Here is a 27,955-nt window from a genome sequence, read left to right on the forward strand (position 1 = left end):
TCAGCTCACCACTCCACTCCCAGACTCACTTCCCGGGGGCGCACTGTAGCCGTTTGTCAGGCCTTAATTTGCAAAGTCTGTCGGCTTAGCAGCTAAAATCCAGAAATTGCTACCCCACCCCGCGCTCCAACCGCTTTTTCTCAGCTTTTCCTAGGTTTTATTTCGCTTATCGAACTATCTGGCCGTAGTTTACCTGTTATTATTGTCATTTTCGCTTTCTACAGGTGTGTGGATGCTTGTTGTTGCTTCGGGGCTGAAATCGTATGACTAATGAGAGATTTTGCTGCTTTGCTGTTCGCTATTTCTATACCTTTTTGCCTTCTGCTGTGTTTTAAAGCCAAAACAAGTTTCCAACTGTTTTTACTCGCCATTATTAATTGATGTTGTTGTTTTCATTCGTTTGCGCCGGGGCGTTCCACACAATAGACGGCAATAAAAAGGCAACGAAGCTAGTGTTTTTATATACAATTTTTGGATCTCCATCTGTCTTTAAGCACAGCTCTGTTCTCTGGTCGCTGATATGCGGATATAAGTAGATTTAGATTAGACAAATTTGTTTAGCCATCAAGGTCAAAACACAAAACCTATACTACAGACTTTAATTTATTAATTCCGTTTTAATGTAATGAATGTGCTTCATAGACTCGATTGATTCGTTTGATCAAGGTGTTTTAAATTGCAAACTTTAGGTTCCAGCAAATTTGGCCCGTGCATTTTCGGAGCGTTTAAATTGCGAACAAAGTATCAAGTTCCCAGTGCGCATTATGTATTAAAGGCGATTTTCTTGGCAATTCGCTGTGTTGTTTTCGTTTTACTTTTGTTTTAAATTACCACGCCCAGTTCCTTCAATCTTAAATTGTGCATTTCAAGCGATTCAACGGAAGAGCCAGCAGAAACCCAGCTAAATGAAAATATTGAATATGCAAAAAGACGTTTTCGACGTTGTTGATGTTGGCAGGCATAAATAAGCGAGGGAAAACATAAAAAACACACGGCAAAGTTATGCGACAGAAATGTGGCCCTCCCTCCTCCACCAGCCCTTCTGCAATTTGTGCAGGCGGAAAAGCGGGGAAAGCGGGGAAAGCCGGGGGAAAAGGGCAAACATTCCCGTGTAAAACTCGTCCATAAAATGCAGATAAGAAAAGCAAAAAGTTGCAGCCAAAGTGCAGTTAGGCAACATTGTGGTCGGTCTCCTTTTCTTAGCTGTTTTTTCTTTTTGTTTCGGCCTGTTTTGCCTTTAAGGCGTCGCACATACACATATACATACGCGTACATATTTTTGTTCTTGTCTTATTACACAAATTTAAATATTTTAAATGAAATTCGCCCGTCTTCGGGGCGGCAAAAGGTGGCCGTGCTCATTTTTCTCGTTTCATCGTTTTCTGGTTGGGCAATTAGGTTGAAAATATTATTTTGCTTTGCATTCCCTGGCTTGCGATTCTTTTTTGGACATTGCATGCCTTTCACTTAACTTATTTTCGCTGAGTGGGGCAATTGTTTTAATTTTAATTGTAGTCTGCCGAGAGGAATAGCCCATTGGCTTTACGGTTCATTAAAATAGAAAATCAGTGGGAATACTGTTTTTCAAGTATACCTAGCTATCTTCTGATTTGCAGTTTTAATTTCCTTTCAAATTCTTATTTATATTTATTTTCGTCTGATTGCTGCAATGCAATAAGATTTATAGAGTAATATACATATACTAGCTTATAGGCGGCGCTTATCTATGAGAACTGTTTCTGTTTATGATTGATAACACAAGTGCGAATGAAATGCTGATAACTAAAGATAAACATTTGTATGCGCAAATTAAAGTTTTTCCTGTGCCTTTTTCTGACTTTTGTGGGTGGTTTCCACCCAACACAATTCCCACTCTTTTTGCAAGCAGTCAACTGACAAATTCTCGAGCTCGTCTCATTAAACTCGTTTGAAAACATTCATAAATCTAAGCTGGCACTCACTATTCACTCTCCGCTGGTTGGCCTTTGATTAATACGTGCAAAAAGCGGAATTAACGACAGTAACGACAAGCCACTCTAACATTAATTATGCATTTTTGTATAATTTATGAAATTAATGTTTTACATTTTTGTATTATTAATTAAATGAATGCTTATTTGTGTGATGAATTATGTTAATAGCCTTCGCCGCTGTCTGTCCCTCTCTGGGTTTCTCTGCTGATTCAGTTTGCAATTGCCGAGGGGGCGGGAGTGGGGGTCCGCCCATGGGTGGCGGGGGGATGGGTAGGGGATCGGGTGTAACCGCTGCCAACTGTCAGCCCACACTCGCACTCGCATTCGCATTTGACGACGACGGCGCCAAACTTCTCCACCAGCCCACTCGACGCGCCAAGTGAAACTTGTCGTTGCGCCCCTTCGTCCCGTCTCGTTGCGTCTGTGGCTGCTGCCACATCCCCCTTTGCCACGCCCCTGGGCTCTGTACTCGGTTGCGCCTCTGAGTCATAGTTGCCATGAGTTTGTTTGCTCGCTGCCTCCATTTGCTGCGAATCAGTTTGCATGCCCTGTCCCAAAAAAGGGTTGCCCCTGGACAAGTGACTCATCTGCCGGAGCCAGTTTTAATCAGGATTAGAAATGAAGCCGAATATCGCTTATTTGGATTCATTTTAAACCGATTAATGGCAAATACCACACTTGTTTGACAGGCAAAAGTTTATGTCTATCTGCGTAGCAGCATGGAAGGCAGCTCTCTTGATATTGCCCTTAAAAGAGTTTATTGGCGCGTCATCTCACGCAGCTTAAAAGTAATTTCCCTTCGATAAACTGCCGCTTCGTAATACCAAAAGCGTGTTACATCTTCGACTAAGAACTTCCCCTGGCTGATGGCCTTCTGGTGTTGTTGGCTGCCAGCTCCTTCCACTTCTATTAGTCATTGGCCATTCGTTCGGCGAAATGTTGCAACATAAACTCACTCCGCAGTTGTGGATATTGGCCTGGTCGGCCGAACCACCCTCAGAATGGATTATAGAGCAGTGATGTCAGCGGGGTCCGCTGTCTATATAGTAAATGTCATCTCCCCCCTTTCATACCCTGAACCTAGCCCAATGTCACTGCTAGTTTTCACCCCAAACGAAAACAAGAAGTTTGTGTTTTGTTCAGTTTTTGTTTGGGTTTTTGTCTTGGCCATCTTTCCTTTTGCTTTTCCTGGCTATCAGGGCAGTGTTTTGTCTGGGTTTTCTCGGAACTTGGGCACTATTATGAGAAGTGGTCTTCTTTCTGGCGTTTCCACAATTCGCCAGTTGTTGTTTTCGTATGAAATTTCATAAGCTTTTTGCTGCTTTTCTTTTTCAGGTTCATTTTTATGTTAATTTATGAACAATTTTCCCTTTTTTATGACCTTTTATTGCTGGCCACTCAATTTCTCAACCTTCTCGGTCTTCTACCGCCTTCTTATTACTCTTTTCCGAACTATTCCTTTTTCCTGTCATGCCATATGCTTATAATTCCATTTGAATTTCTAGCGCTCGACTTGAAGTTTTCATTTCCGTTGAACTATTTTCGGGGGTTAACTTTCGCGCCCGCTTTTATGGGAATGTTCGTTATAGGGGGGATCTTCGGTATTGGCTTCCTTTCGGGTCTTTGAACTTGTTTTCGTGCGTTTTTGCGGCTCATAACATTAAATGTGGCCTCTTGTTGTTCTTTGGCGCTTCGAGTTCTACAGCTGGCTCGACTTTATGGCTGTTGCCTGAAATGAAACACATTTCGTGCGTTTTATGCGTTTGCCTGGCGTATGAGTAATATTTTGTGTTTTTATTGCGCATACGTAGTGTGGTCCCTTGTTTCGTACACCTCAATTCATTTAAAATTATTCAATACAAGATGTAGCTAGGGGCAATTAACAAAGAAGAAAATTGCAATGGTAAATTGGATGCAACGACAACAAATATGTCTGAATACACTTTAGCTGTTTCTTTCGCACGATCTCTTGGGAATTTAAATGCTTTTATTGTCTATGGTTTTTTCCCGATTTTGAGGCTTTTCTGAAAAATCGTTTTGAGAAATTTAAAATGCCCATACAAAAGAGGCGTGTCAATTACATTAACTAGAACACGCCATTCCGGGCCAACAACCAATCAAGCGGCTATACGAAATTCCTCCTGCGCCCCTTTTGTAGCCATAATTCATATTGCATCGATTGATCCATATTTTATAATGCCCGAACACAAACAGCGAGCGGACCAGCCCAATTGGAATTGGCTTATTTTCGTTTTCCACGAGGTTGGGCGTCTAAAAACGAGGCTAAACTAATCGGGGGCGGGGTGAATAATTCATCACTCAAGTGTCGCACTCACGACCCATAACTCACGTCCACTTCAAGCCGATTACAATGGGAATTCTCTAAATTTTTCTACGCACTGAAACAATAGTTCTGTTGCCTTTACCGATAACTAGTGGTTTTCACTGTAAGGAAGCTTGCGATTTCTTTATCGCACTCACAGCTGCTAAAACAAATGTGCGTCATCCTTATCAATAGTTCTAAAATAAAATGCATTTGTATCGCCATGTGTTTGAATGGAGTATAGTTAGCTGGTGATACGCCAGCTACTCCCTTCCCTATATGAACATTTCCATCCCAATGTAATTAACTATGTATATTTTTGCTAGTGTATGTAGTACAAAGAAGAAGGGCGGGATGACATAATAATGTCATTGCACTCTTGAACTCGTCTGTTCGTCATCCTCATTGTGGGCAAAAAACAACAATGACAGTTCCAGCAGAACAACAAGCAAGAATATTTTATAGATGCGATAATGATGATGTTAATGATGAGGCACGAACATAATCCTACGAAATTAAGAGATTTCAGTGCAGGTGGACAGCATTAGGTTCTATTTTCGCCTATGCAAAATAAAAACATACAACCAAAATCAAAATGTTTCTTCAAATTAGCTTAAACCAGAAATATTTGAAATATTTAATTTGAGGAATGCTGCAAACAAGGGAAACGTTTCATCAGACTTAAAATGAATAATGTATAATCTATTTAAACAATTCGAAATCGTGGAAAAAAAGTTTTTAAATGAACAGTTTATGTTTTGAAAGCCTTAGCGCAAATTTGAAAATAGTCAAAATAGTCTATACTATATATACTATATATATATATAAAATATACTGTACAAATTCAAAAATGTCCAAAAACTGATTTTCTAAACTCCATAACTCAACTTATCTTAATCGGATTTTCAAGTGGCATACCTCTAAATGTTTCAGGAGCAATTCTCTAAAAATTTGCATTCAAATTTGGAAATTTATTTTTTTTTAATATTTTTGTCATTTTTCTGATGCTATGACACGGTACAAATTCAAATATGTCCAAAAACTGATTTTCTAAACCCCATAACTCAACTTATCTTAATCGGATTTTGAAGTGGCATACCTCTAAATGTTTCTGAAGCAATTCTCTAAAAAACTGCATTCAAATTTCGAAATTTATTTTTTCGAAAATTTTTTGTCATTTTTCTGAGGTTATGATACTGTACAAATTTAAAAATGTCCAAAAACTGATTTTCTAAACCCCATAACTCAACTTATCTTAATCGGATTTTCAAGTGGCATACCTCTAAATGTTTCTGGAGCAATTCTCTAAAAAACTGCATTCAAATTTCAAAATTTATTTTTTCGACAATTTTTTGTCATTTTTCTGATGTTATGATGTTGTAGAAATCCAAAAATGTCCATAGACTGAAGTTCTAAAGTTCATAACTCAACTTATCTTAATCGGATTTTGAAGTGGCATACCTCTAAATGTTTCTGGAGCAATTCTCTAAAAAACTGCATTCAAATTTCAAAATTTATTTTTTCGACAATTTTTTGTCATTTTTCTGATGTTATGATGTTGTAGAAATCCAAAAATGTCCATAGACTGAAGTTCTAAAGTTCATAACTCAACTTATCTTAATCGGATTTTGAAGTGGCATACCTCTAAATGTTTCTGGAGCAATTCTCTAAAAAACTACATTCAAATTTCGAAATTTATTTTTTCGAAAATTTTTTGTCATTTTTCTGATGTTATGATACTGTACAAATTCAAAAATGTCCAAAAACTGATTTTCTAAACTCCATAACTCAACTTATCTTAATCGGATTTTCAAGTGGCATACCTCTAAATGTTTCTGGAGCAATTCTCTAAAAAACTGCATTCAAATTTCAAAATTTATTTTTTCGACAATTTTTTGTCATTTTTCTTATGTTATGATACTGTACAAATTCAAAAATGTCCAAAAACTGATTTTCTAAACTCCATAACTCAACTTATCTTAATCGGATTTTCAAGTGGCATACCTCTAAATGTTTCTGGAGCAATTCTCTAAAAAACTGCATTCAAATTTCGAAATTTATTTTTTTTTAATATTTTTGTCATTTTTCTGATGCTATGACACGGTACAAATTCATAAATGTCCAAAAACTGATTTTCTAAACCCCATAACTCAACTTATCTTAATCGGATTTTGAAGTGGCATACCTCTAAATGTTTCTGGAGCAATTCTCTAAAAAACTGCATTCAAATTTCAAAATTTATTTTTTCGACAATTTTTTGTCATTTTTCTTATGTTATGATACTGTACAAATTCAAAAATGTCCAAAAACTGATTTTCTAAACTCCATAACTCAACTTATCTTAATCGGATTTTCAAGTGGCATACCTCTAAATGTTTCTGGAGCAATTCTCTAAAAAACTGCATTCAAATTTCAAAATTTATTTTTTCGACAATTTTTTGTCATTTTTCTGATGTTATGATGTTGTAGAAATCCAAAAATGTCCATAGACTGAAGTTCTAAAGTTCATAACTCAACTTATCTTAATCGGATTTTGAAGTGCATACCTCTAAATGTTTCTGGAGCAATTCTCTAAAAAACTGCATTCAAATTTCGAAATTTATTTTTTCGACAATTTTTTCTCATTTTTCTGATGCTATGACACGGTACAAATTCAAAAATGTCCAAAAACTGATTTTCTAAACTCCATAACTCAACTTATCTTAATCGGATTTTCAAGTGGCATACCTCTAAATGTTTCTGGAGCAATTCTCTAAAAAACTGCATTCAAATTTCGAAATTTATTTTTTTTTAATATTTTTGTCATTTTTCTGATGCTATGACACGGTACAAATTCATAAATGTCCAAAAACTGATTTTCTAAACCCCATAACTCAACTTATCTTAATCGGATTTTCAAGTGGCATACCTCTAAATGTTTCTGGAGCAATTCTCTAAAAAACTGCATTCAAATTTCGAAATTTATTTTTTCGAAAATTCTTTGTCATTTTTCTGATGTTATGATACTGTACAAATTCAAAAATGTCCAAAAACTGATTTTCTAAACTTCATAACTCAACTTATCTTAATCGGATTTTCAAGTGGCATACCTCTAAATGTTTCTGGAGCAATTCTCTAAAAAACTGCATTCAAATTTCGAAATTTATTTTTTTTTAATATTTTTGTCATTTTTCTGATGCTATGACACGGTACAAATTCATAAATGTCCAAAAACTGATTTTCTAAACTCCATAACTCAACTTATCTTAATCGGATTTTCAAGTGGCATACCTCTAAATGTTTCTGGAGCAATTCTCTAAAAAACTGCATTCAAATTTCAAAATTTATTTTTTCGACAATTTTTTGTCATTTTTCTGATGTTATGATGTTGTAGAAATCCAAAAATGTCCATAGACTGAAGTTCTAAAGTTCATAACTCAACTTATCTTAATCGGATTTTGAAGTGGCATACCTCTAAATGTTTCTGGAGCAATTCTCTAAAAAACTGCATTCAAATTTCGAAATTTATTTTTTCGAAAATTTTTTGTCATTTTTCTGATGCTATGACACGGTACAAATTCAAAAATGTCCAAAAACTGATTTTCTAAACTCCATAACTCAACTTATCTTAATCGGATTTTCAAGTGGCATACCTCTAAATGTTTCTGGAGCAATTCTCTAAAAAACTGCATTCAAATTTCAAAATTTATTTTTTCGACAATTTTTTGTCATTTTTCTGATGTTATGATGTTGTAGAAATCCAAAAATGTCCATAGACTGAAGTTCTAAAGTTCATAACTCAACTTATCTTAATCGGATTTTGAAGTGGCATACCTCTAAATGTTTCTGGAGCAATTCTCTAAAAAACTGCATTCAAATTTCAAAATTTATTTTTTCGACAATTTTTTGTCATTTTTCTGATGTTATGATGTTGTAGAAATCCAAAAATGTCCATAGACTGAAGTTCTAAAGTTCATAACTCAACTTATCTTAATCGGATTTTGAAGTGGCATACCTCTAAATGTTTCTGGAGCAATTCTCTAAAAAACTGCATTCAAATTTCGAAATTTATTTTTTCAAAAATTTTTTGTCATTTTTCTGATGCTATGATACTGTACAAATTCAAAAATGTCCAAAAACTGATTTTCTAAACTCCATAACTCAACTTATCTTAATCGGATTTTCAAGTGGCATACCTCTAAATGTTTCTGGAGCAATTCTCTAAAAAACTGCATTCAAATTTCGAAATTTATTTTTTTTTAATATTTTTGTCATTTTTCTGATGCTATGACACGGTACAAATTCATAAATGTCCAAAAACTGATTTTCTAAACCCCATAACTCAACTTATCTTAATCGGATTTTGAAGTGGCATACCTCTAAATGTTTCTGGAGCAATTCTCTAAAAAACTGCATTCAAATTTCGAAATTTATTTTTTTTTAATATTTTTGTCATTTTTCTGATGCTATGACACGGTACAAATTCATAAATGTCCAAAAACTGATTTTCTAAACCCCATAACTCAACTTATCTTAATCGGATTTTGAAGTGGCATACCTCTAAATGTTTCTGGAGCAATTCTCTAAAAAACTGCATTCAAATTTCAAAATTTATTTTTTCGACAATTTTTTGTCATTTTCAAGTGGCATACCTCTAAATGTTTCTGGAGCAATTCTCTAAAAAACTGCATTCAAATTTCGAAATTTATTTTTTTTTAATATTTTTGTCATTTTTCTGATGCTATGACACGGTACAAATTCATAAATGTCCAAAAACTGATTTTCTAAACCCCATAACTCAACTTATCTTAATCGGATTTTGAAGTGGCATACCTCTAAATGTTTCTGGAGCAATTCTCTAAAAAACTGCATTCAAATTTCGAAATTTATTTTTTTTTAATATTTTTGTCATTTTTCTGATGCTATGACACGGTACAAATTCATAAATGTCCAAAAACTGATTTTCTAAACCCCATAACTCAACTTATCTTAATCGGATTTTGAAGTGGCATACCTCTAAATGTTTCTGGAGCAATTCTCTAAAAAACTGCATTCAAATTTCAAAATTTATTTTTTCGACAATTTTTTGTCATTTTTCTGATGTTATGATGTAGAAATCCAAAAATGTCCATAGACTGAAGTTCTAAAGTTCATAACTCAACTTATCTTAATCGGATTTTGAAGTGGCATACCTCTAAATGTTTCTGGAGCAATTCTCTAAAAAACTGCATTCAAATTTCGAAATTTATTTTTTCGAAAATTTTTTGTCATTTTTCTGATGCTATGACACGGTACAAATTCAAAAATGTCCAAAAACTGATTTTCTAAACTCCATAACTCAACTTATCTTAATCGGATTTTCAAGTGGCATACCTCTAAATGTTTCTGGAGCAATTCTCTAAAAAACTGCATTCAAATTTCAAAATTTATTTTTTCGACAATTTTTTGTCATTTTTCTGATGTTATGATGTTGTAGAAATCCAAAAATGTCCATAGACTGAAGTTCTAAAGTTCATAACTCAACTTATCTTAATCGGATTTTGAAGTGGCATACCTCTAAATGTTTCTGGAGCAATTCTCTAAAAAACTGCATTCAAATTTCAAAATTTATTTTTTCGACAATTTTTTGTCATTTTTCTGATGTTATGATGTTGTAGAAATCCAAAAATGTCCATAGACTGAAGTTCTAAAGTTCATAACTCAACTTATCTTAATCGGATTTTGAAGTGGCATACCTCTAAATGTTTCTGGAGCAATTCTCTAAAAAACTGCATTCAAATTTCGAAATTTATTTTTTCAAAAATTTTTTGTCATTTTTCTGATGCTATGATACTGTACAAATTCAAAAATGTCCAAAAACTGATTTTCTAAACTCCATAACTCAACTTATCTTAATCGGATTTTCAAGTGGCATACCTCTAAATGTTTCTGGAGCAATTCTCTAAAAAACTGCATTCAAATTTCGAAATTTATTTTTTTTTAATATTTTTGTCATTTTTCTGATGCTATGACACGGTACAAATTCATAAATGTCCAAAAACTGATTTTCTAAACCCCATAACTCAACTTATCTTAATCGGATTTTGAAGTGGCATACCTCTAAATGTTTCTGGAGCAATTCTCTAAAAAACTGCATTCAAATTTCAAAATTTATTTTTTCGACAATTTTTTGTCATTTTTCTGATCTTATGATACTGTACAAATTCAAAAATGTCCAAAAACTGATTTTCTAAACTCCATAACTCAACTTATCTTAATCGGATTTTCAAGTGGCATACCTCTAAATGTTTCTGGAGCAATTCTCTAAAAAACTGCATTCAAATTTCAAAATTTATTTTTTCGACAATTTTTTGTCATTTTTCTGATGTTATGATGTTGTAGAAATCCAAAAATGTCCATAGACTGAAGTTCTAAAGTTCATAACTCAACTTATCTTAATCGGATTTTGAAGTGGCATACCTCTAAATGTTTCTGGAGCAATTCTCTAAAAAACTGCATTCAAATTTCGAAATTTATTTTTTCGAAAATTTTTTGTCATTTTTCTGATGCTATGACACGGTACAAATTCAAAAATGTCCAAAAACTGATTTTCTAAACTCCATAACTCAACTTATCTTAATCGGATTTTCAAGTGGCATACCTCTAAATGTTTCTGGAGCAATTCTCTAAAAAACTGCATTCAAATTTCAAAATTTATTTTTTCGACAATTTTTTGTCATTTTTCTGATGTTATGATGTTGTAGAAATCCAAAAATGTCCATAGACTGAAGTTCTAAAGTTCATAACTCAACTTATCTTAATCGGATTTTGAAGTGCATACCTCTAAATGTTTCTGGAGCAATTCTCTAAAAAACTGCATTCAAATTTCGAAATTTATTTTTTCAAAAATTTTTTGTCATTTTTCTGATGCTATGACACGGTACAAATTCAAAAATGTCCAAAAACTGATTTTCTAAACTCCATAACTCAACTTATCTAAATCGGATTTTCAAGTGGCATACCTCTAAATGTTTCTGGAGCAATTCTCTAAAAAACTGCATTCAAATTTCGAAATTTATTTTTTTTTAATATTTTTGTCATTTTTCTGATGCTATGACACGGTACAAATTCATAAATGTCCAAAAACTGATTTTCTAAACCCCATAACTCAACTTATCTTAATCGGATTTTGAAGTGGCATACCTCTAAATGTTTCTGGAGCAATTCTCTAAAAAACTGCATTCAAATTTCGAAATTTATTTTTTCGAAAATTTTTTGTCATTTTTCTGATGCTATGACACGGTACAAATTCAAAAATGTCCAAAAACTGATTTTCTAAACTCCATAACTCAACTTATCTTAATCGGATTTTCAAGTGGCATACCTCTAAATGTTTCTGGAGCAATTCTCTAAAAAACTGCATTCAAATTTAGAATTTTATTTTTTTTTTAAATTTTGTTGTAATTTTTCTGATGTAGAAATTCAAAAATGTCCAAATTTCGTTTTCCCAAAAATCGTTTTACTACGCCCAGTCTACCGCCCACAATCCTCTCAAAACTGTCACGACCACTCGTTTGAAAAATTAAATTTTTTTTTAATATTTTTTCGCAATTTCTACCTGTATTCCAGAAAATTTTGAAATTTCTCGTTTGCACTTTCACTAGTTGAGTAGCGGATATCTGATAGCCGGGGAACTCGACTATAGCATTCTATCTTGTTTGTATCTGGATTGCATTTGGCTACTGGTTTTTCATTTCTGCTCAGAGTGCAATGGATTTTAATTCGATTTCTAATTTGCAGCGCTGTTTTTATTATTTTTCTTGACTGTTGCTGGCTTTTCCTTTCGTTTGTCCCACCCCTTCGACTCGTTTTGCTTATGTTGTATGTTCAATCAAATTGACACGCTTTCCCTTTTTGCTTCATTTCCTTTGGCCGTCTTCTTTTGCAGGCTGTTTGCATTTGCATTTAAATTACATTGGATACCGAAATTTGAAAACGATTCGCTGGGTTTTTCTCTATTTTGGGTCTGCTGGGAACGCGGATTGTGGGATTGGCTTGAACTTTGCGCAGACCCGATGCAAAAATGTGATACTTTTCGCAAATGATCCCCAGAGCTGGAAATCGCGAGGGGAGTATGATACTCAGACTTTTGAGGATTTAAAAAGGGGAACAGTATAATTTAATTGCGTTAATAAAAACATTAATTAAATACATGGCTTGATATTGAAGGGCTTGAAGGGGTGTTTTATCATGATATTTACTTTGTGTGCCGTGCCAGTGAATGTTCATTGCTTTTCTAAAACTCAAATATTCCCTTTCCAATCGAGTAACATAATATTTTGAACCACATGCCTACCGCACGAAGTGGATGATTTTAATCAGTGACTGTTGTCCGTTTCAGTTGCTGTTTATGTTGTTTTTCCATACTTTATTTCATTTGCGCTGCTTTCATGCGTCAAAATATTTTCCAGTTTTAGTAGCTGTTGTTCCCTCCGCCTGTAGATGATGATGCAGTGTCGTTGTTCCAGTTCTCTCGATGAAGACTTGTTAGACTTGACGCACGGCCGAAAGAGAGGGAAAACGGTGGGCGAAAGAGTCGGACAGAGGCCTGGTTAGCTGAATCTATTTTTATTTGGTTGCTGTTGTTTTTGCAGTTCTTGCCGCGTCTCGAGGCGACTTCACCCCTCCATAGAATCTGGCACGGCATACCCATGTCACTCCACTTTCCAGTGCACCCGCGTTTGACCTCAATTGAAGTTAACTCCGCTTGGCTGGGCGCTACTCAAATTGTCCGTTACGAAAATACCCTGCCATATGGAGTGCACGTTCTAATCGGTTCATCCACTTACAAATCTATATTTACCATTTAAGAGATCCATCTTCTTTGAAACAAAAGTTAAGGTTGTTTTCAGATAAGATCAATTTGAAAAGTTTCAAGGAAATATGAATATTTTGAATAATTTAACATAATATTTCGTATTGTTTGTGTTTCGTGTTGAAAAGGACGCTTCTTCAAAACATTCTGAAATTAATGATTTGTTAATTTTTTGACGGCTTTAATTAATGACGACCATTCATTAGAAAATATACAATTTACGATCGGTTTTATTCTTTTTGAACCTGACAATTTTCGCTGTGCCGCACAGTCATGGCTATTTCTTCTCGATTCTTTTTGTGCCAAAGTTGTTTTCCAACTGAAAAACCCACCCACCGCCCGCCCACTTGCACCAGCACACCTGAAGAGTTATGCGCCCACGCCCACTTCCGTCGGCTGTCGCCTCACGCCCCTGCGCCCGCTCGCCCTTGTCGCCGCATTGTGCAACACTCTTGCGCCCCTCTCTGCGATTCTCAGTGGGGTTACTTTAGGTCATTGCAGCTGGCGTTACGCTTCTAATGCTCGCTTGAAGGACGTCGACGTCGACTGCGAGAGTTATGTGCCCCGATGTTTATACTTTGGTTGTAGTTGTCATTCTATGGCCAGACTAAAAAAAATTTATAAAAACCGAGCGACCTTTAAGCGGTCGTCAACACTTTGTTTACTTCAACACAAAGTCGTTTCGCTGGTCTAGCCACATGGAAAAATGCAAACAAAACTGAGAAGAAATTCAGAATTCCTAATTACAATGGGTTCTATCAGATAAACAATGCGAGGAATGCGGGAGCTTGGGGTGATAAGAGTCGCTTGCGGAAAATATTTTCAGGGGTTAGATGAAAGAACTTGATAGAAGATTGCATACACTACGCGGAGGCCTTTTAAGAAGCTGTTTACCATTTGCACAGAACAAATTTAACGGAGAGTGTTAAAGGTTCTATTATTTATATGTTTAAGCAATGCTGAAAAGCAAACAATCGCTTCGGGTATTCTATATTAGTTTCAAATTTAAATAGAAGCGTCTTGCAATTTTAGTTTCGAAACCATTCAGATAACATAATGATTCTGCCATTCATCGTCCAATTTCAAGTTTCTGAGCAATTTGCCAATTTCAATTCGGTTCATTTCGAATGGTTGATCTTAATCTGCGAAGAGCAAAACTTTCACCCGACGAAAAGTGGACGGCGAACAAATTTCCCTTTAATTTTGTATTATTTTGTTGGTTTGTTTCGGTTTTGTGTTGGGTATTTTCGGTTTCTTTTGCCATGAATTACGTTTAATTTGAAATGATTTTGTTGCTATTGCCGCTGTCGAGTTGTCAACTGCATGCAACATTTAACTGAAAAGCAGCGAAAAGCAACCGAAAAAGCGATCAAGAAGTGGATCGTTACGAGGGGGTTTTTGGGTGGGTGGAAAAAGGGGGTGGGATTGTGGGTGGAGGTAAACGCCACCCGCCATCGTATCTGTTGCTCAGTCGGCATCCATAAGCTTTCGCACAGCAAAATAAATCCACTTGCGTCCCACAAGCGATGTTGTACACTCGCGGCCAAGGGAATAGTTTCGCAACAAAGACATGAAGAAAGCGAAACAGAAACCTATCGAATCATTTTTTTTATTGTTTTACAACAAAATTTGTTTCAAAAAATGCCTAATTCATACATTAGATACACTACTGCATTTGTGTATCGTGTTGTGGGTGCTTGCTTTTACCTAATTTTCTTTTTGCCGCTCTAGCTGCGCCGAGCAATAGCCTGGAAAACTCTCAGAAACCATGCTGCCGTAGATCCGCGCAATTTAAATTGAAATTGCAATGGAAATTTCTTTGATTTTTTTGTGTTGCTTGTGCTGTCTGTTTGGCGGATCCGCAAAGTGGCACCCAAAAAAAAAGAGCAGTACAAAAAGCAGCTCTTTAAAGGCCATTTTGTGTTATTGTATTTGCCGTAATTGAATCTTGTTTGTTGGTTGCATTGTTGTGGCTCCGCGGCAATAATGGCAATATTCGAAAGAAACCCGATTCGAGCATTAACCAATGGCAGTGCCAGCTTACGCTTTCCACGCAGAGAAAAGCTCTTGAATGTCTTGCAAAATAATAATCAATTGGGGTTTACATAGAGTCGACATAATTCGTTTTACTGTCTAGACCCGCTTGATCATCAGCCATGTTTCCATTTTTTTTCTTGGGAAATAGCAATTCAGCATTGAGCATTGAGCTGCCTACAATTTCTTTCTGTGCACAGAGAGAAATAGCGATATCGAATGGCAGAGAGCGATCGTTGGGGATTTGTTGTTGCTGGGCGCTGGCTTTATTGGCGTCATTGCAGTGGACTGCGCTGCCTCAGTCGACGTCTTGAATGCAATCAAGTGTGCAATGCAATTACACAAATGGAAAAGGCAACAACAACGAGTCAGAACAACAGCAACGGCAGCAGTAGGAAAAACTAAAACAATTAAAGCAACAACAATTGCAGTAACTTCAGCATTATTCAGCACGTCGTTGCTTACTCTTACCCCTATAAATGCCCACCGAAATCGGGTAGTTTCGAATGTTGTTAATTACAGAAACTATTCTTTAACAAATGTTCAATATACATATATTCAATATACAATTTTTTTGACAAAAGTACCCAATAAAAGTATACATTCACTTTAGATAAATTATTATACGGCCAGGCGCTGAAATCAAGGGTATTCTTAGCGTCGTTATCGCCGGTGTGGCCCCGGCTTTTGGCCATATTGTTGCCAAGCTGCAAAGCCACACAAATCAAAACGAGACGAAATGAGGGGGCTTATAAAACACATCTATAAAAGTGGCAGCTTTTATTTTGCGCTGCCAACTCTAAGCAAGAAATTCACTGAAGCGTTGTTGTTGCCGCCGTTGGTGCATTTGATTTATTGCATTTTCCATTTGGCTAAGCGTGGAAAATGCGAAAATACGAACTTCCGATTGCCATTTGGAAAATATGTAAATGGCGTTTCTTGGCAACATGTTGCATGCAACGCCAGTTGTTGCCAGGCCATCGATTCAATCATCATTAACCATCGGTGCCATGTCCAGCTGGAGCTAGCGATGCATTTCGGATGCAGTTTAGACTCGAGAACCAGTCTAAATTGGTGGCTAGCCACAAACTAGCAACAAACATCGATTTGGTGGGATTAAAGTTGGGGAGAAGCTCGACAAACGAGCTGATCACAGACTAATGAAGTTCGATCTTTGTATATCTTCACATCGATCGGGGGATCTGTTAATATGAAAAGATGCTTTTCGAACGATTCTCTGCTATTTCTTGTTTTTTGCTGATCTCCTCTTGCTCGAAGTTGTGAAAGTACCCATGTGATTTTTACTGCTTCGTTTTTTAGAAAGGCGACAGTTTGTTTCCATGCCCGCTTCTTCGTGCAGCAGTAACATGTCTCTGCAATTTGTTGCACGAGTGCCATATCTGACATTATCTGAAATTTTAAAGATCGTCACTTCTTTCTCGCTGCTTTTGCCTGGGATAACTTGTCTTCTGATTGTGGTTGGGAACATCGCAGTGGTTTGTTGGGCCAAAGGGGGCTACTGGCGGGTGGGGAGTGTGCAAATGAGCACAAGATTGCCTTCGGGTGTTAAATATGCAACACGGGCCATGAAATATGCAACGCCAGCAGCAGCAGCACAGTCAGATACATAATCAGAAATATCAGTAACAGTAAGTGCAGAAATACATGAAGCAGCAACAGCAGCCAACGTAGCTGCAATAAAAGCAACGTCTCTAGCACGAAACTGCAGCAACATCAGAAATATCTACGGAAAACAAGCTGCAACATCACAGATACAATACAAAACATAGGTATGTCTGCAGCATAAGCCTCTCATAAGCTGCAGCAGTACAATGAAAAACTCAGCAGCAGCAACGGCAGTTATAAAATTAGAGGGGAGGCTAAACAAGTGACAAACCCGCAGCAACATCAGCAACAACTGCAGCAGCAACTGCAACATCAGCAGCAACATTGACAACAGCAGCAACATCCATAATAATGATGGCCAGCAGAAGTAGCGGCAGCAGAAGAATCACGAAAGCTTCTTGGCAGTTGCCTTCCACGTCTCTTTCTTCTCCGGTTTCAACGCCGACTTTCTCCGTTGTTCTTGCACGTTCTGCCTGCTCCCATTTCACACTGATTGCAGGGGGAAAGGGGGGTAGGGGAGGCGGAGAAAGAGGCGGAAAGGGGGCGGAGAGGTCGCCGGCAACTTTGTTGGCCGAGCAATTGTCGCTGCTGCTGCTGTTGCTGCTGCTGTTGCTGTTTTTCTGCTGCTTTTGGAACTTGTTTTTTGTTCGTGTCCGTAGGTTCATGTTTTGTAGGTGCCACCTATGTATGTTGTTGTTGTTGCTGGCTTCGTCAGGTGCGTTGACAAGTGGAAATGCTTGCCCGTGCATTGCTCTCATTGCAGCGGCAAATATTTATACTGCCCCGCCCTGCCCCTGCCCCTGCCAACCGCCCTCTTTTCGCCCAAACGCTAAACGCCCAGCCACCCCGCCAGCCAACGCCCCCCTCCAGCCCCTCGTCGTGATTGCGATACAGGAACAGAAATTATAGTGTTGCAGCAGTACGAATTCAGGGCGGCCACCTTGACTCCCGGTTTTCTATATCATATCGTGATAATGCATATGCATTATAATGCAATCATGCACATTAGTGGGCTTCTAAGTGCTGCTTGAGCTGAAAAATATTATTACGTTCAGTATCAATATATATATTTAAATATAAAATTTGAATATGCAAGCGGACTCTGCTGGTCTTTCAGTGTAAGCTTCTCCCGGTTCTTGTCCTCGTTTTTTTGCGATCCGTCACTGCCCCCTCCCCTTCTCCTTCACTTGTTTATTGTTTTCGTCGATTAATCAGCGCATTTAATATGCGGCAAACGCACTGCAACAGCAACAACAACGGCAACCATATAGGAGGAGTCATGGAGCCCAGGCACGAATAATATAGCTAAAGCCGGAGTTCAGACAAGTTGGGTCCAAGCCAACTAACCTGTTGCTTTCACAGCGTTTTCCCCTCGCACCTCTGCTGTTTTTTTCTCTTTTTGTATTTAGCGCGTTTGCTGCCTTCCCTCTTTTTCGTTTAGCGCCTTTCCGCTTCCGTTTTGTAAATAATTTATTTTGAATTTCTCGATGGTATATAATTATGCTCGTTTTTGCTTTGTTTGACTTCCTCTGCAAGGTTTTGGGCTGCATTTCAACAAAAGCACAAAAACCGAAGTGGTGAATTTGCATTTTCGCTTTGAAACCATGCATGGAACTAAAAGCCGTAGATATGAAATGCTGGAAAATTCCACCATGAAGCCAAAAAGTTCTCAAAACTTTCTCCAAAACTACAAATATATAATTCACCGGTAACTAGTAGTACTTCCCGAACATGGGACTTATCCCCCTGGAATGTCGTAATTCAAAATGAAGCAATTCAGGGGGTAACTTATAGTTCCTAACTAGCTTTCTGTAGTTGTGCAATGACACATAAATCTATGAAAATGAACCCTTTGTGCACTCAAGTCGACTCAGAACCCCATGAAAAATCCGACCCAGTCACACAGTACTGGGGCGTTTATCAGTTTTCTGCTCAAAAACCGCAATGAACTCGTTGCGCGATCAACCATTAACCGATAACAAACAACAGCGGCGATAATGGTAACTGGGAAGCACTTGGGCAGCTAGGGGTTAACATGGAACACAAGTTCGAATAACTATGAGAAAACTTAAGTAAACCTTGGGGAATTGAACCCTGCTCCCAGGGTTTTGTAAGTGTTGGCTGGGGGTACTTCAAATTAAACAGGGACATTCTTTTGTTCAAGGGTAGTTTGGAATAATGTTTCCTGTACTGTTCAATCACTTTGAATACTCATTTTATTCAACCATATTTGTTTGCATCCAGCTGGCTAAGCGAATCCAATTCCATTTGAGTCCCCGAGAGCAGATCGGTTGCATCGGGCAAACGCCCCTCGCAAATCATTCGATCGACGCCCCCTTTTAGGTTCATGCACCCATCCCCCTACCCACCCCCGCCACCATTTACAGTTGGCTGAATCTTTTATGCAACAGACACAGAAATTGGAAAAAGCTGAGGAGGGGGCAACTAAAACACAAATACGAGTGGAAACCGCAGGCAGCGCAGATTCGTTTTGTTTGCTAAAACTGCGTCACGTTGCAAGTCTGCCTCCTCCTCCTCGGCATCTCTGAGTTTCAGCTACTGCTGCCGAGATTTGCGTAAACAAAATCGGTTTTATTATAAATTTTTTCTTTTTCCGGCGCTGCTGTGTTGTGTAACCCGAGGGACAAATGATGTCAAAGCACTGGCAAACTTTTGTGCGGAATGTGCACTTGCAAGGGAAAATCAAGACAATTCAGACAATAAAACATATGAGCTAGCAACTTATTTTGATGAATATATTAATAAGAAAGCTGTGTTTGAACAGCGATTTCATTTCAATCAAATAACAGTTGGTTGGCACTAAAAATCGCTCTACTTCTCTGCGGCTTTTATTTTAAAATGCCAATAATTTGATTGCAGCATTTTCTAATTAATACTTTTTGTCGGGCTTAAATGTTTTCTGCGAGTGTATCCATATAACTTGTTGCTGCTGACAGGATGATGCAGCAACTGCTCTTGCCACGTGAGCGTTGTGCAAGAAGTCCTTGCCAGGAGCCGAACTGGTCCACGAGAGAGCAATCGAATTTGTGGGCTGGCTGGGAGGGCCGAGGAGGCAGAAGAGACTTGGAAACTGGGCAACCTTCGATTTGACCTTCGCTGCCTCCGCCGGCGACTTTTGCCTTCGCGTTGACCTCCATTGGCTGCTTGCCTTTCCATTTCAATTTCGGTTTTCAACTGGTGTTCAGGTTTTTCTCTTTGCTCCGCTTTGCATAATTTATTGCATTTATTTCACTTCATATTATTTTCATTTCATTTACTGCTGGCGCCGCCTCAAGTTTCGCCATAAATTTCCCACCGCACGTCTCAGTTTTCATCGCGTGTGTCCCTAATTTTAGCATTGATTGCCCCTCACTCCTCGCCGATGTCCAGTTAGCTTTCCCAAGCTGACCACGCCCACGTGACCCTTCCGCTAGGAAGCCCAGGAAACCAGCCGTTCCTTTCCTGCTGTATATAATTGCCCGGAGTGCGTGGGTGAGGGTCCTTCTTTCGCCTCTGGCTCTTAACGCCCTTCACTCCCATTCATATCAAATGTCCTTTGACGTAAATTAATTAGGTTATGTGAATAGGTGAAGAAGTAGCAATCGATGTTGGGAGGTTGCTATAGACCTACCTAGTTAACTGCTTCTATTTTTAGTTGCCTAACTACGGGCAAGTCAGCCGACGTGAATGGCATGGAACTCAGCATGTGTTTGCCATAATGATGTTATGCCATCGCATCACGTTGCGATGAGCAAGTTCTAAGGGAACCATAGCTCTCACAATTAAATTACAAAATTAGATGATGCTTTATTTTAAGATAAGTCACACATTAAATTCACCCATTTAAGCTGATGCATCGTTTACAACTTTCGAAAGCATCATGGCTTCGCAAACACATTAATGAATTTCTTGGCCTGAAGTGGATACATCTCAGTCATGATTCCACTTCCCTGTCATCTACATCTCTACCTACACTCCCTGTCCACCCATTCACTTAGTCATCTTCATCGTTGTTGGCCAATTCCCATAATGTGTTCCTTTTTTTCGGCGCTTTCTTTGCCGCTTTGTTGGGGGCGTTGACAAGTCGCAAATGGCGATGTGAGTGCAGTGCACAGATACAGATTCTATAGGCCATACAGCCATATATGAGTGGGTCCCGAGCAGAATGAGAAGGTAGAACTGCGTTCAGTTGCATTTTATCGGCTAGATTGCGAGGTGGCGAAATTGCCTGACATCGAAAAAGGTGGCAACAGGAAATTTTCCTTGACAAAGAGGCGGAAGAACAACGTACACAAAGAACAATGATCTCCTTAGTCATAAGAAGACTTTTTAGAAAAGGTGTACAATAAGCTTAAGCGGTGCGATACCAAATGAATTGCTAACTAAAACTGTTTGTTTCCTGCGCATCTTTCAGATTGCGATTGCGGCTGCGTAGACTCATATAACTCCAGCCACGGCCCGCCAGTGCAGCAGGACTCTTCAGCAGCAGCGGGAGCGGGATCTGGAGGATCGAAAGCGGGATCGGGGCCAGGACCAGGACCAGACGGATTCGGGCGTATCAGCAGCCTCAAAACGGCGCACACAAAGGTCGCCACCTCGGGGGGTCATGCCAACACGCAGCCCCCCAGCAAAAGATCGAGCAGTGGAGCGGATGGCGACTACCAGCTGGTGCAGCACGAGGTGCTCTACTCCCTGTCGGCGGAGTATGAGGTGGGTTCTGGCTTACTTAATGTACATTTTCGGATAATAACAGCCGCTTTCCCGCTTATAGGTCCTGGAGTTCTTGGGCCGCGGCACCTTTGGCCAGGTGGTCAAGTGCTGGAAGCGCGGCACCTCCGAGATCGTGGCCATCAAGATCCTGAAGAACCATCCCTCGTATGCGCGGCAGGGCCAGATCGAGGTCTCGATCCTTTCGCGCCTCAGCCAGGAGAATGCCGACGAGTTCAACTTTGTGCGGGCCTTTGAGTGCTTTCAGCACAAGAACCACACCTGTCTGGTATTCGAGATGCTGGAGCAGAACCTGTACGATTTCCTCAAGCAGAACAAGTTCTCGCCGCTGCCTCTCAAGTACATAAGGCCCATTCTGGAGCAGGTGAGTCACAATATCTAAAAGCCACCGCAATTCCTTGACTAATTCGCTACTTCTCACCTCAGGTATTGACTGCCCTGTTGAAGCTGAAACAACTGGGTCTGATCCATGCCGACCTGAAGCCCGAGAACATCATGCTGGTGGACCCAGTGCGTCAGCCCTACCGCGTCAAGGTGATCGACTTCGGTAGCGCCTCTCACGTGAGCAAGACGGTCTGCAACACGTACCTGCAGTCGCGGTACTATCGAGCTCCCGAGATCATCCTGGGACTGCCCTTCTGTGAGGCCATCGATATGTGGTCCCTGGGCTGCGTGGTGGCAGAGCTCTTCCTCGGCTGGCCGCTCTATCCGGGCAGCTCGGAGTTCGACCAGATCCGCTACATCTCACAGACACAAGGCCTGCCCACGGAGCACATGCTGAACAGTGCCTCGAAGACCTCCAAGTTCTTCTACCGCGACGTGGACTCGACGTATCCCTTCTGGCGGCTGAAGACCACCGAGGAGCATGAGGCCGAGACAAACACCAAGAGCAAGGAGGCGCGCAAGTACATCTTCAACTGTCTGGATGACATTGGGCAGGTGAATGTGCCCACTGACTTGGAGGGAGGTCAGTTGCTGGCCGAAAAGACGGACAGGCGGGAGTTCATCGATCTGCTAAAGCGCATGCTGACCATTGATCAGGAGCGGCGACTCACGCCCGCAGAAGCGTTGAACCACTCGTTTACACGGCTGACCCATCTGGTTGACTATGTCTACTGCAACAATGTCAAGGCATCCGTGCAGATGATGGAGGTGTGCCGCCGAGGCGATTTCCACACGTAAGTAGAAAAACTAGGCAGCAAATTATTCTATTATATTAACCGAATTCCCTCGCAGAGTGCAACCCGCGTCGACGCTGGTGACCAACTTTGTGCCCTCGAGCACGGAGAACATGACGTTCACGATCAACAACCAGTTGACCAGCCAGGTGCAGCGCCTTGTGCGCGATGGCCGTCCACTGGCCTACGAGGGACTCTACCAGATATACAACGGACGCAGTGTGGCGCGACAGTATCCGCAGACCAGGACGGATAGCTTCCAGCATCAGCTGGTCTCGAACATCCTGTGCCCGCCCTCGTACCAGACGATGCCCAGTCCCACTAAGCATGTGGTGGTGGGCAGTGCCAGCATGCAGCCACCGTTGCAGGTGCCGCCGCAGCAGTACGTCAATGTGCCCGTGCCGGTTTCCATGGTGGAGCCAACTTCTGGTCAGAGAATGCTCCTAACGAATCGTGTGCAGGCCAGCGGAGTAGCCTGGCCACAAACTGGAAGACAGATGGCCTTGGTGCCGTCGTGGCCCCAGCAGGCGCCCGCCCACTCGCTCATCGTGGACTCGACGCCGCTTTTCAATGTGGAGGAGATCTATCCCAAGCACCACCTCAACTTGCCACGCAACGATCTCAAGAAGGAGTCGCCGGCTCATCATATCGCGTGAGTGTTAGCTGGTAACTCCTTGAGGAAATCCCCTCCTTATGTTCGCCTTACCTCTTTTCAGCAAGGGCAACTCTTATCGCGTGCCGCGCCACGAGAAGAAGGAGCACCAGCAGCTGTCGCCGGTGAAGAAGCGGGTGAAGGAAAGCTCGCCGCCCCACCAGCAGCGGTACCAGCGCGCAGCTCACGTTTCGCCCCAGTACCACACGCATCACAACTGCAACTACGGGAATGGCAGTGGCTACAGCGCCAGTGCCGGATCGGTGGTGGCTTCCTCGGCTGCCTCCGCTAGCAGTGAGTCCAGATGCAATATGAAACTTCCCCAGACCATTCTCATTTCTATTTGAAACTTTTGAACTATTGAAAATAATGCTTGGTATCCACTAATTTGATATTTTCCTTCTCCCTCAGACATTGTGAATGGAAGCTCGTCGAGCTCGCACCATCATCACGTCCCCGTCGCCCATACCCAGCCCTACAGCAGCTCCTCAGGTCACCACATTGTGAGCAACTGCAACGCCAACGGAGGAGCCGGTGGAGCAGTGGTTTACCAACAGCCCCCGGCACATGCCCACCAGCAGCATGGACAGCAGCCGCATCCGCATCCGCAGAGCTCGCAGCATCCGCAGCATGTGAAGCAGCCGACGATAACCATCCACGACACGCCCTCGCCCACGGCTGTGATAACGATCTCGGACAGCGAGGACGAGGGCGGAGAGGCTGGAGGAGCCCAGGTGCCGGTGCTGAAGCAACGGGCGCATGCCCAGTCGCAGACCAGCAGCAGTCTGCTACAGCACGCGCCAAGCTCCTCCTGTAGCAGGAGCAGTGCCCACCAGCAGCCGCATCCACATCCCCAGCAGCAACAGCAACAGCAGCAGCAGCAGCAGATAAACTATGGTAATGCTCAGACTCAGAATCAGAATCAGAATCCAAATCCGATTCAGAACCAACTGGGAAGCAACAGCGGCAAGGGTAGCCAGCATAGCAGTAGCCATAGCAGTAACAGTAGCCACAGTAGCAGTAGTCACCACAACCACCACCACCCTCATCATCTGAATCCGTCTCATCATCTGAATCCGCCTCATCAGCCAGCGAGTGGAAGTGGAATAGGAACGGGAGCGGGTTCGGCAGCGGGATCGGGATCGCAGCTTCAGCATCAGCTTCAGTCACAGCCTCCGACTCATACTCAGCCGGCGACGCATCCTCATTACCAAGCCACGTCCACGTCCTCCTCCACGTCTGCTTCCACTTCCAGTCACCATCAGCATCATCCCCATCATCCCGCCCCCACTTCCTCCTCCTCAGCCATGTCCTCCTCTACCGCTCAGTTTGGTGCCCCTGTCCTCTGCCCCAGTTCCTCCCAATCTCAGTCGCATCTCAGTCGCCATAAGTCATCGCACGTCCAGCTAGTAATTCCATGCGTAACCGTAGGTGATCATGATCCGGAAGATGCCCGCCGTCGTCATCATGCCGCCGCCGCAGCCGCCGTGGGAAGTCCCAAGCATCACCACCACCAACAGCAGCAACCAGCTCCTCCTCCACAGCAGCAGCAGCAGCAGCAGCAGTACCAACCGCAGCCACCGCCGCAGCAGGTGCTGCCCCAGCCCCAGCCGAGCATCAAGTATGAGCCCGGCCAGTCGCAAAAGAAACGCATCTTGGCCATGGCCCAAAGCGAGTGTGGCTACCAGCCGCAGGCACCCAGCCAGCCCTCATCTTCGGCCAGTTTGCCGCACATTCCCACCAAGCAGGAGCCAGCCGAGTTCTATCCGGAGTATGCAGCTGCTCCGCCGCAACAGTTGGACACGAAGCGCTCCTCCTGGGCACCTACATCTTCGGGATCGGGAGTGGCCGCTCTGCCGCTTGCTCATCCAAAGCGAGAGGCCCCCTCTGTAGCTCCAATAAGCTATGTGGCCCCCTCTGTGGCTCCACCATTGGCCCACTCCAAGAGCAGCTCCGCATCATCATCTTCGTCGATAAGCGCTGCGGCTGCCGCAGCAGCTGCTGCAGCTGCAGCGGCGGCGGCCAGCGTCGGTCCTCCGTCGTGGGGTCCTCCACAGGTCTATCGTCAGCCATCACAGCCGCCTCCGGGCAGCGTGGGACTACCAGGAAGCACTCAGCCACCGCCGTCGAGTGTGGCCCCGCATCCGCATCATCACAGTCACGGACATCATCATCACCAGGCCGGAACACCGCTGGGCGGGTCGCCATCATCGACGGCGGCGGCCGCTTTGTTGCAGCCGGATATTTATGCGCAGGGCGACATTTACCGCCGGCCCACAGTGTTCGTTTCACAGGCGGCCCCTAGCTATGCCTACGCCAATCGGGCGGTGGTGGCCCCACCTCCGGCCCACAACAGCTCCAGTCGTCAGGTGAGATGGGTTATGAATTATATATCTTATTCTATCGTAGCTAACGAACGTGTTACTGCTTTCTCAGGTGATACCATCACATCCGCTGCCAGCTCACATTCAGATACCCACCCAGTACAGCCAGTTTGGACCGCTTAGTCCTGCCCAGGTAGCCGCCAGCAAACACGCGGCGCACTTCGCGCCCACCAACATATGGTATGGGGCTGAGTAGACCGACGATGGGAGTTGACGGGGAGAGGGGCGATGAGGAGAGACGCGGGACGAGGATGTGCACCCACCCAGAACCAAGAACCAAGAACTAAGAACCACCCAACCAACCACACACCGCACAACACCACCATCACCACTGTTGTTATGATCTTGAGCTAGAGCCCGATCGAATGATTCAACGCTCGAGTGAGTCGAAAATGCCGGGATGCCGAGCCGAATTCAGACTTCTCCTTCAAATCTAGATCTTACGGCTAATGATCGTACATCCGTTTTTTATTCCCAGATCTTTTGTGGCCTCGGGCGGGGCAGGAGACCAGCCGGAGCAAAGCCAAGAGCTGCAGCAACAGCAACAACAGCAGCTGCAGCTGACTCAGTGCTGGTGGTTCATGCTGCTCATGCAGCAGACTATCATCCACAACAACTCCATGCTGCAGACGGGCAGCGACGACGCCGTAGCAACGGCAGCATCAGCCACATCCTCAGACACAACCGCAACACGTAAAGCACGCCGCCAGCATTAAGCCAAGTCCAAGTCCCCAGCCTCGTTGCCAGTTATCAGCTAGTTTTTTTTTCGAGGTTCCGTGGGATCTCCCTTCTGCTACTATTAATTTTTATTATTTTTTAAATAATATTAAATATAAATGTAAAGCACTCCTACACGCAGCTGGGTGTACAGTGCTCAGGCAAACTTTTGGCAGGTTGTGTATCAGCACAACGCCACACCCACACACACACTACAGCTATAGCTTCATACCCTCGAAATATGCGAATTAGGTGCATATCGAGAGATGTTTTTCTTCAAAACGAAAGCGTTTTATAAATGTGTGTCGTGTGTTTTATTGATAACTTCCACATAATATTCTCTATTATCCAATTATATATATACATGCATATGTAACACTATTATTATGAATACTATATATCAAGAGAAAGCTAAACTAAACTAGAGTTTACGGCACGTCGACAACTGCAACATTAGGCCAGAGCGCCAGTAAGAGAAAGCTTCGAAATTCCCTAGCAAGTACCTCAGAAAATCAAAAACCTAGCAGCAGCAACACCAGCAACCAGATAAGAAAATAAACAACATTGTTATGCAATTTGCCTTTTACACAAAACAAGCGACAAAACAAATTGAGATGACGAGAGCCGATGAAGATTATGATTATGATTATGATGCAGGAGTAGAGTTAGACGAGGTTAGTAGAGAACCACAACAAATTGAATACCGCAAAAACCTTACTAGCAAACAAACAAGCAAATAAATAGATACCCTAGGAGATATCAACAAAGAACTTAACAATTACATAGCTCATAGATTTAGTGGATAGAACGGGAGAAGGTTAAAGGGCGAACGTTTTTTACACACTCGTAACTCACTCATAGGAATAGCCGAGAAAAGAATTACAACTAACAACTAACAGATAACAGATAACAATTCTAAATTATGTTTAACGAGCAACAACAAATAATTATAGGAACAAGTGTACATAATACGCATATACTTACATATATCGGTACTAAAGCTAGCCGCAGCCCAACTAAAAGCCGATTTTAAAACTGATCAGGTCGGTCAGTGAAGCCAGTTAGTCTGCGGTACGTTTCATTTTTAGACTTCACATTTCTTTTTAACCTATCTGTGTCCCGGAACAAGATCTGCGTTTTGGTTATTCTTTTAACTAGGAAAGCGCATAAGAAAGTTTACTAAAGTACAAAACCAAACAAAAATAACAAGCAATCTAGCAGTTTAGGCTTTTAGAGTTTGTCCCACTACAACCCCTTGTTTTAGGCTTTCCCCCCAGAGAAGATGTAATATATAGAATCCAATTTTGATATGTACAAACCTGGCTTACTTTAACTCGCCCACTATAGATCCTTAATATAAAATATAAACTAAATCTTGTTAAATAGGTTTCCTAAAGTATTTCGTAGTTAGAATTAAACATAACTTTTCGCGATAAAATAACCGAGCAGCAACTAATTTTTCGCCCTCCCCGGGTCGATTACTCGGTTGTCCCAACTGAGAGTTTAG

The 27,955-nt window shown here is 41.5% G+C and overlaps 1 protein-coding gene across 3 annotated transcripts in view; it reads left to right on the forward strand.

Annotated features, from left to right (window-relative positions):
• Nucleotides 1-27,023, forward strand: part of LOC6545237 (homeodomain-interacting protein kinase 2) — a 39,386-nt gene extending 12,363 nt beyond the window's left edge. For 2 of the 3 annotated variants that reach the window (XM_026977516.1, XM_026977517.1), the window contains exons 3-10: nucleotides 21,204-21,499; nucleotides 21,561-21,881; nucleotides 21,944-22,695; nucleotides 22,754-23,347; nucleotides 23,412-23,641; nucleotides 23,759-25,716; nucleotides 25,784-26,112; nucleotides 26,210-27,023. In XM_026977516.1, coding sequence (XP_026833317.1) covers nucleotides 21,204-21,499; nucleotides 21,561-21,881; nucleotides 21,944-22,695; nucleotides 22,754-23,347; nucleotides 23,412-23,641; nucleotides 23,759-25,716; nucleotides 25,784-25,927 — 4,295 coding nt within the window. In that variant the 3' untranslated portion in view covers nucleotides 25,928-26,112; nucleotides 26,210-27,023. The remainder of the gene's footprint in view (nucleotides 1-21,203; nucleotides 21,500-21,560; nucleotides 21,882-21,943; nucleotides 22,696-22,753; nucleotides 23,348-23,411; nucleotides 23,642-23,758; nucleotides 25,717-25,783; nucleotides 26,113-26,209) is intronic. The other variant, XM_001970993.3, reaches the window with a different exon arrangement.
• The last annotated feature ends 932 nt before the right edge of the window (nucleotides 27,024-27,955 follow it).

The sequence above is a fragment of the Drosophila erecta genome, unplaced genomic scaffold (genome assembly GCF_003286155.1).
Source record: "Drosophila erecta strain 14021-0224.00,06,07 unplaced genomic scaffold, DereRS2 tig00000021-arrow-pilon, whole genome shotgun sequence".
Taxonomy (NCBI): domain Eukaryota; kingdom Metazoa; phylum Arthropoda; class Insecta; order Diptera; family Drosophilidae; genus Drosophila; species Drosophila erecta.